The 13,792-nt window shown below is 38.2% G+C and overlaps 1 protein-coding gene across 1 annotated transcript in view; it reads right to left on the bottom strand.

Annotated features, from left to right (window-relative positions):
* Window positions 1–13,792, bottom strand: part of LOC136766688 (phospholipid-transporting ATPase ABCA1) — a 287,811-nt gene that overhangs the window by 180,404 nt on the left and 93,615 nt on the right. The window contains exons 12-14 of the mRNA XM_066720398.1: window positions 13,436–13,633; window positions 11,307–11,512; window positions 9,242–9,418 (exon numbers count right to left, since the gene is read on the bottom strand). Of these exons, the coding sequence (XP_066576495.1) occupies window positions 9,242–9,418; window positions 11,307–11,512; window positions 13,436–13,633 (581 nt within the window). The remainder of the gene's footprint in view (window positions 1–9,241; window positions 9,419–11,306; window positions 11,513–13,435; window positions 13,634–13,792) is intronic.

The following is a 13,792-nucleotide window of genomic DNA, read 5'->3' as shown; positions in this document are numbered from 1 at the left end:
TTGCTCTTATGTCTTGTATGTCGCCCCGGACAAGGGCGTCTGATAATAAATAAATAAATAAATAAATAAAGATAGAGATTTGATATTGGTGACAGCTGTTATGCTGCAACGTTGCCTAACTGACCTGAAAAGTGGGCTTCATGACATAAAAAACATTTTTGTTGAAAATTGAAAAATCCACTCAACAGGATTACTGAATAGTTCACAGCCAATTTACCTTGGGCGGCATTACAAAGCTACTTACTGCAGGAGCTATAAATCACAAATTACCTTCCAGTCTCACGAAGATTCATAAATATTGTGTTTTTATCATTAAAATCTTTGTCTAATGTCTTTCTTGCTCAGTAAAGAGGATTACAAATATTAACAATACAATTAAAATTATTGTCCATATCCTATAATGTTTACCACACAGACTCCAATAACTGTCTATCAAACAGTTTAAGATAATTACTTTAAATCAATTTTCTTTATATAAAAAAGGTATTCATAATACATGTATCCAAACACCTTGTGTAACTTAAACTTGATTAAGTAAAGACAGGGTTGGTGTTCAAATAAAGATTTGGAACTGATTTGATTGCCATTTCGATAAAAGGAAGAAAGGTTCCAGTCATTACCAGATTACCAAGTGTCAGCATTGGTAAGTCAGAACTCTCTGAAAGTTTAAAGGTCTATTCACACTGGACGCAATGCGACTTTTGTGGTATGCCAAACCTCACCTGTTTAGATAGGGAGATTTCACACTTCTTGTGACACGACAACGTGACATTGAAGAGAAAGTGTTTCCAAGTCTGTGATTTTGTCACACGACATTTAGGGAAGTGACCAATGAAAAGCTTTCTACTGCTCAGAACAATAAAGTAAACAAAGATCAATACAAGGCTGTAGAGATGCCAACCCAGGAGCTAAAAGCAATAGAGGTGTAGGAATCTCCAGTTCTGAAAGGTAAGTTATTTTATTATTATTCAAATGTTACATTAGTTAACAGATAATATGGTAGCTTCTCTGTGTGCTCTAGAACCAGTGGTCACATTGTACTTAGCTGCACTACAAATGCATTAAACATTTGCATACATTTATATACCGTATATTCAGTGGCGGTTCTAGCCCCTTTCATTTGCATGGCTGGGGCCAGTCATGTAGTAGTGGGTGTATTGTCCACGATGTTAGCTGGGGAGGTGGGGGCGGCTGACGGTGTTTTGTCCACAATGTGAGCGGTGGGAGGGGGCCAGGGGGGCCAAGCTTGCCCCCCTTGGCCCCCCCTGAGAATACTTTTTACTTTTTGAGAATATATTACTCTATATGCCCATATAGTTTATTATATGCTGCCTATATGATTATCTGAATTACATGATTTAACTTAAACATATAGCCAACATTACCATAACTTTTTTTATTTTTTATTAAACTGTTGCATCACATGCAACTGTCGCTACTGGTGTGAAAGGCTATGTCGCAAATTGTGACACCTGTATAATAGATATGACAAGAAAACCTGACAAAACGATATTGCATATTTGAACTGTCCCATCAATTTGACCCATTATGCACTTTCTTAAATATGGGCAAAGGAGTGGGGATATTTATTTGAAAAGGTAAAGCTAATGTCAATATCCCACTGTGAAGCATAAGAGCTGTTTTGGAACATGGTTTGAACTGAGGGATGGAAGGATTTCAAAGTATGGTGATAGCGATGAAGAAGGTCTAATGGGATAACAAACTGCAGCACACAGCCATGCATACAACCAAATGGTTAAGGGAGTATACAATCAATGTCCCTTAAATTATTATTATTATTATTATTATTATTATTATTATTATTATTATTATTATTGTGGCAACTTTATTATATTTTAAAATTGCCCTCACATATACAATTTGACTATATGGGGAGTTACATGGGACATATAATATCTATATAAATTGAGCAGTAGTGAATTAGATCAGAAGATTTATGCTACACATACAGGTACAAATATTCTTGTCTCTTGAGCATTTTGAGTGACAGAACCACTCAGCTTCACTTATATCTTACATGCTACTGTGCTGAAGCTTTTGTTTATGTATTTATTGTTACAGGTGATTTATAATGTATTCAGTCCATATCAAGAGGGTTAAATCAACACATATTTACCCTGATAGATGTTCTGCAAATTCAGTGCCTGACAGGTGTATCATTTGTTATGTTAAAAGGGGGCATAACAGTTGACAAGCTAGGTGACAGTTTCAGTTTTATTTATTGATAATATCAAAGTTATGTGAATTGTACAGTTATGAGAAATTGACTTAATAAAAAATGCTAGTTAAATTAATTTAACATGGAAATTACAATAACAAAGAAAACTGTCCCTATACAGAGAATGAGATAATATTTATAGTCAAATCACATTTTGTAGAAAATATACTTTTATTACTGCACTGGGAAATCAGAACCTGTTCATTAAAAATGGACACATGCAGCTCTCCCAAGTTAAATTAGTGTGGTCAGAAATTTAATTTGCCGTCAGATTTACAGAGGAGTGGGTTTTTCAATTCAAGGCTGATAAAACTGTCTGTCATGAATGATCTAATAATGGAATTAACTATTGTGTCGAGGCTTATTTTCTTTGAAGATAGAATGGAAATGTGGAATACATATTTCTGTTTATGGAAGTACCGTAAAATTCTTAAGCTTTACAATCCTAGTTAATATTCCATTTTTATTATGAACCTGCACCTGCAAAAAGATAAGCCAAGAGGAGTGATGTGTAACAAATTTGCAACATTTTGGCTTAAGGATCTCTTGCCTATCCTATTATTACCACAGTAATGATAATAAAAAGAATAATGAGTGAACCTTCACATTTGGTATTATGGAAAACTGATATTCTTGGATGTCTTTAGTGTCCCATTGCACATTCTAAATTGAATATTATTGATCACATTATGTATGCAGGAATTGTTGGAACTCAAAGCAGAAATCATTAGGAAAAGAATCTGCCAATTTTTAATAACGATTGTAATTTACAAAATTAATTATGAGGATTCTAAAGTCTCGCTGTATAACCTGCAGAGCCAATACTTAAATATACTTATGAAAACTGATAAATATAACGATGCTTTGTGAATGCAACCCCGGTTATCTGAAAAAGGAAGCACTGCCCAAGGGGGAGGGGTTTCAGCGCAACATCTCTATATCAAAGCTGCCATTGGCCCCTGTGCACTTCACTAAAAACAGGTCCCTTCCTATTTCCCGTTTGTATAAGCCATGACACCTGCACAGGAATGTCCTCTTTTGCTAAGAGACTTGAACTCCCGAGCGACCTTGCAACCCTTGGGCAGCGTTTCCTTTTACAGATAACAAGGGTTGTATTCGCAACCTATCATTATCTTTCAAGTCGGAAGCACTGCCCAAGGGGGAGGGGTTACTGTATAACAAAACCATCACAAGGGAGGAGGCAGCGAGCTGATAAGGGAGCTTGCCCTGAGGTGTACCGCTATTGGGCCTCGGCAACACAACTCCAGACAGGAGCCACAGAGGCCCCTTGGGGCCACATCTGGGATGCTAAGGAGCGAGGCCCGCAGTCTACTGGGAACTGTCTGCAATCAGCATATACAAAGTGGGGCTACAGGTCAACTCTTACGCACTCCGTTCACAATAGCAAGGCTGGCTGCTCTACTAGTGCATCTAGGAGCGAGGCCGTATATATACTTGCACAAGATATGGCACGGGCAATCAAGGAACTTGTGTGCTCTCCGCGAATTAACGTGGCAGTGGATTCCTGATCCTGCAAGAGCGGGGCCACAGACCCCCTGTAATTCAACATAATATACAGCTGGCTAGTCAGACAGTAGAGTAGCCACAGCTGAGCACAGTAAATACAACGCGGGCAGCAGGAACATTCATGTCGCCTCTGCGCAGCACAGGAGCAATCTCACTCAACTGAACAGTACAGAGTGGCCAGCTCCACTGTGCTGTCATAATATATATATATATATATATATATATATATATATATATATATATATATATATACACACTCACCTAAAGGATTATTAGGAACACCTGTTCAATTTCTCATTAATGCAATTATCTAACCAACCAATCACATGGCAGTTGCTTCAATGCATTTAGGGGTGTGGTCCTGGTCAAGACAATCTCCTGAACTCCAAACTGAATGTCTGAATGGGAAAGAAAGGTGATTTAAGCAATTTTGAGCGTGGCATGGTTGTTGGTGCCAGACGGGCCGGTCTGAGTATTTCAACCATTTCTAGGGTTTACAAAGAATGGTGTGAAAAGGGAAAAACATCCAGTATGCGGCAGTCCTGTGGGCGAAAATGCCTTGTTGATGCTAGAGGTCAGAGGAGAATGGGCCGACTGATTCAAGCTGATAGAAGAGCAACTTTGACTGAAATAACCACTCGTTACAACCGAGGTATGCAGCAAAGCATTTCTGAAGCCACAACACGTACAACCTTGAGGCAGATGGGCTACAACAGCAGAAGACCCCACCGGGTACCATTCATCTCCACTACAAATAGGAAAAAGAGGCTACAATTTGCACAAGTTCACCAAAATTGGACAGTTGAAGACTGGAAAAATGTTGCCTGGTCTGATGAGTCTCGATTTCTGTTGAGACATTCAGATGGTAGAGTCAGAATTTGGCGTAAACAGAATGAGAACATGGATCCATCATGCCTTGTTACCACTGTGCAGGCTGGTGGTGGTGGTGTAATGCTGTGGGGGATGTTTTCTTGGCACACTTTAGGCCCCTTAGTGCCAATTGGGCATCGTTTAAATGCCACGGCCTACCTGAGCATTGTTTCTGACCATGTCCATCCCTTTATGACCACCATGTACCCATCCTCTGATGGCTACTTCCAGCAGGATAATGCACCATGTCACAAAGGTCGAATCATTTCAAATTGGTTTCTTGAACATGAAAATGAGTTCACTGTACTAAACTGGCCCCCACAGTCACCAGATCTCAACCCAATAGAGCATCTTTGGGATGTGGTGGAACGGGAGCTTCGTGCCCTGGATGTGCATCCCACAAATCTCCATCAACTGCAAGATGCTATCCTATCAATATGGGCCAACATTTCTAAAGAATGCTTTCAGCACCTTGTTGAATCAATGCCACGTAGAATTAAGGCAGTTCTGAAGGCGAAAGGGGGTCAAACACAGTATTAGTATGGTGTTCCTAATAATCCTTTAGGTGACTGTATATATCGCGTGGTGCAGGAAGCAGATCATGCACCCTCCATGTAACACGGGAGCAGTTGTCACCTACTAGCGAAGCTAGATGCAGGAAAACAGCGGGCTCTAACATTACATAATATATACATATACACTGTGGGGTGCAGGAGCCAGCTCATGCACCTCTTGCGCAACATGGGAGCAACAGGAGCAGTCACCTCCTGCTCGACTAGCACAGCTAGGACCAGGGTGTTGGCAAGTTCCACTGTGTGAAATGAAGGAGCCAATAAACAAGGTGGGGCATGCAAGAGATTCCTGCTCAAGTAGCACAGTTAGGAGAAGGAGTGACGACAAGCTCTACTGTGACAGCAAGGCTAAGTAAAGAAGCGGGGCAACAGGAGACCAACCTCACCAAAATTGAACATTGCTGCTGGACAGAACACTGTGTATCCAGACACCTGAGTGTGGGATACAAGCGCCGCGTAGGCCCGTAGGCTTAACCACACCGTGTGTGCCGGGGTTTCTGGGGTCACCGGGTGACGCGGGTCCGGGGTCCGAGTGTAGTAGGCCACCAACCGAAGCGGGTCCTAGAACTGAGGCCCACACACACAAACAGTGGAGTTCAGCAGAGCTCGTTCCCAGCAAGCTGAGAGAGCAAGATCTCCTACAGCTGCAGCTGCACGCTGTAGTGCGGGCACAAGCCGGTGGAGGAGCCCCTCACGTGAGCACGATCTCTTATGACAGACCGAGGCTTAGGCTGGGTGGCTGGGGATTGGGTTAACTGTTGACACTCTCGCTATGGAGGAAAAGCCATGTGGACAAAAACCAACACAGCGATTAGTCTGTAAATAATATAATATATAACAATAATTATATTAAAATTACTAGATAAGCCCTGCGTGATGTATTTTGAAACCGAAACTGAAAACAAAGCGTAGCCGGACCTCCGGAGCACAGCTGGACCTCCGGGGTGCAGCCGGCACAGAATGGTGTTAGTTAATAACTAACTAAAAAATAAACAGAGACAGACAAATGTGGTGATGGTGGGTGAACAGCACTATTTGTGCAGCCAGCCGACCAAAAGCAGAAGTTTGTGTTGTAAATAAACACACAGAGAGCTCTCACAACTTGATGTTCCAAAGGCAAAAATGGCAAAAGAGGAAGTTCCTGTGCAGTCTTGTACAAACAGGAAGTAGGAAGGGACCTGTTTTGAGTGACGTGCACAGGGGACAGCTTTGATATAGAGATGTTTCGATTGGGTTCCAGCGGAAGTGTGCTGCCCCCTTGGGCAGTGCTTCCGACTTGAAAGATAACTATGTCTAAAGTTTCTGCAAACAACTGGGAGATTACCACATTTGTGTGGTTTTACTTTTTTCCACATTAACCTCCACATTTGCTCTTTAAACATTGTATTTATGGTACTTCAATTGCACTTTATATCACATATCATATTTACAGTTTTATTCAAATCTATGATACAGGAACAAAACCTAAATGTAGCAAAACTGACAATGTTACTGGAATGTACATTTAAAAGAGAGCTTCACTGATGATTCATGGAAATTCTATTTGCCTTTGTCTCCAAACACATGTTGAGCTACAGGTTGGAATCCATGTGTTCTAGTGCCTTTTTGATAAAGGTACACATCAATAATTGATTGCAAAGTTATTTGTGGCTTCTATCTCTTTCATTAGAAAGAGATCCTTTTCAAGATCTCTAATGACTTTTTAGTTGTAGTTAATGCAGATGTTTTCAATTCCCTTAGACCAGACTAGATCACATGGACCAAAAATCAATGTTTCTTGAGAGGGACATCAAACTCCAGACAGATGCACTGTCACCCTCACCGTGCACTTTACTACAGTAGAAGAATATACATGTGAACAATGTCGTGCTCTTGAGATTTTCAGTAAAAGAGCAGTATCGCACCTCTGGCTGGGTGTAGATAAAGTCTGCAAAATGTTTACAGCAGTAGTTAGGCATGCCATGTTTTTATTTTATTTTCTAACCAAAGCATTTAAATCAATCAACTAATCAAATCTATTCTATTGAGCACCAGTGCTTCATGTTAATCATACATAAATAAATCTCAATAACATTGATATGATTTTCCGTTGGTTCATTTCAAAAGTACTTTGGGAATGTTTCAGGACCACTATTATAAACAAGTAAGGACACAAAACACAATTTCATTCAGCAACTGAATATCTGTATGATTAAATGGAGTATCATTTTCAACATCTACACAAAAATAACATTTTGTCAAAAAGATTACAGTGGATGATTATGCTGCACTCCAACTCCAATTTCATCCCAAATGTGTTGTTTTCGATCCCATGGGCCAATGTAGATACTAGAGGCACACTATAGTGCTTTGAATATGCACATTGTCATGTTTCAAGGTGTGTAACATTTTGTGGCTTTAACGACTCCACATTACCTAGGTAGACCTATCCCTTAAGACATCCCCTACAGTGTGGAGGTATCAGATAAAGCTGGTATACATCACCCCATGCCATCACAGGTGTGCCATGACCAAGGAATATATTTTCCAACCTCCAATACTGATATTGTATGATGCTCTGTGCTATTTTAACCTTTCAAGATAACTCTGCTATTAACCATGACAATCTGTATTGAAAATGTTGAAAAGTTAAATTGTATAATAGATTGTTCTTAAGTAAGTCTTATAGCCTCACATGCATTATTTTATGAATATTAATATGCACTGAGTTCCATATTCATGTTCCCTTGTATTTTGGTTATTTTCTCAAACTGGTGTTCTTTCCCTCAAATTCTTTACATAACACCTCAATGTCCATTTATAGGATTTGCTCCTGTTGCAGCAGCTATTAAATATATAATTAAAAACAACAATGTAAAAATGCCCATATTATTAAAACATATAAACAAATAATTAAAATAAACACATAAACAACAGAAGAATTGCACATTCGATTAATTTGTTTAAATCAGGGATAATTAACTTGTTTACACCTGAATATCTTATAATTATAACATTTTCTGTGTGTATTATCATCAGCAAGAAGGCCTTTTGCGAAACAGATTTGACTTGACAACAATTAATAGCTTGCTCTTAATTTTAATTAAGAAACTCCATTGGCTGTAAGTCTATATAAATTAAAGTTGATAAAATTACAATTCTCATAAAAATAATATAAGTTAAAGGGACACTTAGTTCTCAATGCTTTTTTTTTTCGTCAACATTTCTTCACCAGAGGCAGTAATTACAAAATCAAGCATCTGTTCTTCAATACTAAACATTTACTTAGCATGTTTTAACCCCTCCCACACAGATGCTATTCATAAGACCTAAGTCATGTGTGATCTCCAGGTCTTGGAAATGGTACTGCCAATGAGGAGAATAGCACTTATGATTACACATTATTTAGGTAGCATGAATAACTTAGCACACAGTTAATTACACAATTGTATAATACGCTCATTTTACATTGTGTATCATAATGGGGAGGCAAAGTAGCGATAAACAAAATATGCCTCCCTAGCATAGGAAATCCCCATGTTGGGCTTGAATAAAGTGGAATAGTTTTGTAACACTAAACTAAACAGCACACATAAGCAAGAGCTTGGTCTTATTTATTGAAGTACTGAAGTGTCTTCTGTCTTTGATGCAGACCAGTGCTCCCATCATGTTTTCTCTCTCTATATATATATTTTTTTTTTAAGAAACACACATTTACTGTTCTCTTTAAAATCATAGGTTGTTAAATATCATAGTTATAAATGTCATGTAAGGAATTTTTTTTAATGAGGCTTATTTTTTTATATATATTTTTTTCAAGTTTTAGTTTTCTCCTTAGCATGGACTAAGTTTGCCACTTCCATTTGAAAAAAATAAAAATAAACAGTTGCCCAAATTTCCACTGGGAAATTTGCAGGGGTAAGCGATTGATAAGAACATTACTCAGGCCCACGGTGCTGATGAGTGGCATCTCCCAGAGCGAGTAGATTTTTATTGCAGTAATGCTTTCTTCCCCTTATAATCACATTGAGACAGATAAAAGCTTTGTACTCACACATCATTCACATAGCAGGGATACGGCATTTGCTGAACAAATACGCCGAGTGGCTGGGATTTGGACGTGTGTGTTCGTATAATGCCGTGGTCCATCATGTCCTGCAGATAGGCAAATCCTCCCCATATATAACGCAAGTCGTTATAGGAATTGTCACGAGCCCCGGGAGCCCATAACCTTATTAGAAAAACACAAATCATTGTCAGCAACTGGGGAACGGGAGCCTCTGTGAACATACAATGCACATTGTAGCTGTTTTAGACCTCTGTTGCTTTCCCTTTTCCCCTCAACAAATGCTACAAATTACTGTTAATCTATGAGCACCATGTGACAACAAAAAATACAAGAACAACATGAAAACTGTCACAGCTACTTACAATCCATATTGATTATAGTCATATAGCCTAATCACAAAATGATATAGTGTGTTATTCTTTATGTATATGTAAGGTAAAAATAAATAAATAATGAACAATTGTTTTTTTATCGTGTTTAGTGTTGTTTGGTGTCTGAAGTTCTCAGGGTATTGTGACAGACACCTTCCATGCCATCAGTTTAAGGGTAGTAACTGTTGGCTGAACAAAGCCTGAATGTCCCCCAGTGCTGCCTGTTTGTTAGTCACATATAAAAAAAAAACTTGTAAGAGTCATTTGGTAGAAGTGTAATCTCTTCTCAATCTCAAGCACCAACAGTCTGGCACTCAGAATTCCTATAGCCTTTTCTCATTACTCTGGTGTCAATCTTGGTCTGTTGTGACTATCTTCCAAATCAATGAAAAATAAATGTTAAAATGGCTTCTGACACTGCAAATGTTACACAGAATTCAACACTTGTCCTGACACACATTTCAAGTACTTTTCAGGGTTCTTCAATGATCAATTTGATAATTTCCGCAGGTCTAGCTGAAAGAGTATGACATCATTTTAAATGCCAGTATCATATTGCCAACAGCACAATTTAAGCTTTTGTTGCTTATATATGTTTTTACCCACTGCACTGTAAATAATAAATGCACCATCCTGTACCATATCCCTGCCGTTTCCCTAGTCCCCGCATATTAATTGAACCCATCATCGGGGTCATCCCTCCACGGTGCCACTATATATATGTATGTATGTATATATGTATGTATGTATATATATATATATATATATATATATATATATACACATATATATACACACACACACACACACACACACATATACAGAGAGAGAGAGAGAGGTAATTCAGTCTATTTTGTTCATTGTACGAATCCTATGAAACATTCACAGTGTCAGAAGACAATTTTAATGTTTAAATTGAGGTTGTTCCTAGCATAAATGAAAAATACATAAACAAAAATGTAGTAACAATAAAAGTAAATTAAAATCTGTTGCACTGAAAAGACAGGAAGGCGTGATTTGGTCTGAACCGGAATATCACTGAACAATAGAGGACAATATACTCACAGAAGGTATTTATCTGACTACCACCTGTTGTTATGCATTAGGGAGTTTAACTTTTTCACCTGAACATGGCTTTTAAGTGGTAAATAAATCATACCATATTGGAAGTAAAACAAATCTTCAATTCAAGCTAGTTTTTCTTTCTGAAACTGTCACATTGTAGAATTTGCAAAGTTCTTTATGCTGTGCATTAACATTAGAAGTATTTTGTTCATGTTTTTCTTGTATTTGTTTTGTATTAATTGTATTGTTACAGGTTTATAGGAGAGTCTGGCATCATGCATGTGGAAAATCAATACTTGCTAACATGTAGGCTACATCATTTTGGTCCCTTGAAACACACTTTGTTTTATTTCAATTGAAATTGTGAATTCCTAAAAACCCCTTATTTAACTCCTAACATCCAACCCCTATGAGCATCGCTACCGTGCACCGAAGAGAAGCAGTAGCAGATACCTTAATAGTTAGTTAGCGTGATAAAGAAATGCATGAGATTTTTTATATGGAATACATATCTGTCAGACATTATAAGAGAAATGCTGACAATTTCCTAAAACATACAGACTGTCTGGCATGCATACAAACATAATTTTGGAAGCATGAATTTGCTTACATACCTCTCCTTCACTTTAGTTGTCCGTTCAACTTCATCAATGTCCATCCTAATTTTATACTTCACAAAAGGAGGAGGCTGACTGGCTTTAGTGTCCATAGCTTCAAATACAATCCCAGCCCAGAACTTCTTCTCTTGAATTAACTTCATGGACTTTTCAATCAGTCTTTCCTCATTGGGGGCTGCTTCAAACTTGTCTAAGGCTAAGCACTGTAAGAAATACAACCATCCAATGAGAAATATAATGTACATATAAATCAACATAAAGAGCAATATGTATTAAACTTTACATTTTTAATTGTATTAAAATACATTCTACTGCATGTGCACAGAATTTGCTTGTATATTCAAATAGCTTAAAAAAACAGGCCCATACTGTTTGGAATATGTTATTTTTGCAGACATTGTGCTACTTCTTGTCTAAGATGATTGTGATAAATAGACATCTTAATTGTACATATTTAAATATTTTCCCTGTGATTATTATCCTTTATCTTGCCTTATTATGATGTATTATGCTCATGGAAAAGGTGAGTCTTGAGGCTAGAACAACACAGATAGTAATCCCAGCCACCTGCAAGTTGCAGAACCCCCGTGGGAAGATTCAAAGTGGCCTGGTGGTCTCCTGGGCCATGGTGAGAGGACAGATTTGAGTTTATTCGCTTCACTCTGCTACAGTGACCTCCAACAAACTGGCACCCAGTGAGACATGGCTTGTTTGCCACAGCTGAACCTGATCCCCTGGGTTCAATTTCATAGCAATAGCTGCTCATTAGGTTAATTTTGGTGAAGAGAGAATCCATCCAGATGTAGAAATTAGACTCATCAGTTGCACTGTTTTGTTTTTTAAAAAGCTAGTCTGGTTTATTTCCTGTCCAGAGTACGGCACTAACCCTGACTGATGATGTGTAACAGGGTGGCTGTTCACATGTTTTATGACTTAATTATTATTACTTGTTAAATATTTCACTCTAGTACAGATGTACTTGATTTGAGAAATGGAAGCGTTGTGAAACCAGGAGGATTTTTGCCTAATAGGTATTTAACCAGTCTTTAGCGATCAGTACTAATCCAAAACAGAAATACTAATACGAGTACAGCAGTAAGGTAGAGAGGTGTGGTGGTGTTGTGTTTCGAGAATTATGAAGGGAAGATGCTTAGGGTGTTTGTAGACATAACTCCAAAGGCTAAATATGACAGATAGGTGTAGTGTGACAGATAGATAAGTGTTAAAAAAGTCTTCACTCTGCTCCCCCTTTTATCTTTGCCTTTAAATTTGATTTCTAACTTTGCTCTCAGTAACACAAAGCTAAGCAAATTAAAATTCCATTTTGATGTAACATGTATTTATTGAATAAATTGTGCTTTTAATGTCTCTACCTATATACAGTATAATTTTTTGGGGGACAACTGAAATAAACATCAGGATGATCTAAAGTACAGTGGAGTGCATGTGTATTGCATTATAAATGCACATTTTGAATTAAAACACTGTAATTCTATACAGAGAGATGTTTTCTTTTTCTTTTTCTTGATGATTCCAATGTGTCACACATGCAATCCACATACAATTATAATAAATTCTGTATTAATCTAAACAAACAATCATGGATCAGCACTAAACAATGTCAGTGCACAGAATGCTTCAAATCAAAGTTGGTGATTCAAATAAACATCTCAGAAATGTTTTTAGTTTTTAAATAGTCTAAAAGATGTTCTCATACATCTGCACCTAATTGTACATCTTATTTCTGCCTGTGAAAAGTACTGAGTGATCATCCTATCTATGCTGTACTACATACACAACCCCCTCACTGCTATCTCCCCACCTTAGCAGAGATGGGTAGAACACCTGCCATTTGTTCATCGAATTGAGCCTGCTATTGCAAATGCCAGTAGATAATTATGAAGAGGCAGGTACTTTTATCAGGTACTTCCAAGCACTGAAGCACAAAGCCTCGCTCCTTCAGATGCATAAAAGTCTTGACATGGCACAGCAAAGAAGCATAAACAAGGCGGTTTCTGCACCTGCTGCAGGTTTAGATACAGTGCTGTTTAGCTACAATTTAAATAAATTTCAGCTAAAAGAGTCCAAAGGTGTGGGAAGAACAATGGTATCAGAAAATAACAGACCCCTAGGAATTGAGTCAGAGTGCGGAGAGCTTCACTGGTGTAGTTGAAGGAGTTTCTCCAGTCATAGGTAGGCATTCCTGGACGCCGTCCTTCTGGGGGGCCATTGTACAGGAAGTTCGAAAGACGCTCTGCTGTCCATCCGGTTCCATTTATTTGGAGGTTCAGAAGCGTTGCCGCCACAGGGTTATTGAGCAGTGCCTATTCCGTGAGAGAAATGCACATTTCAAACGGACATCAATCAGTGTTCTCTGAAATCAAAGGCAGAATGCAAAACAATAGAAATACAAGCGATCTCCATGATGCCACATTGTGTTAATGCTGATTATCATGTATTAGAATTGCTAACATTTTATTTTG

The sequence above is a fragment of the Amia ocellicauda genome, chromosome 13 (assembly GCF_036373705.1).
Source record: "Amia ocellicauda isolate fAmiCal2 chromosome 13, fAmiCal2.hap1, whole genome shotgun sequence".
NCBI lineage: Eukaryota > Metazoa > Chordata > Actinopteri > Amiiformes > Amiidae > Amia > Amia ocellicauda.
This window is presented reverse-complemented; position numbering and strand designations above follow the sequence as displayed.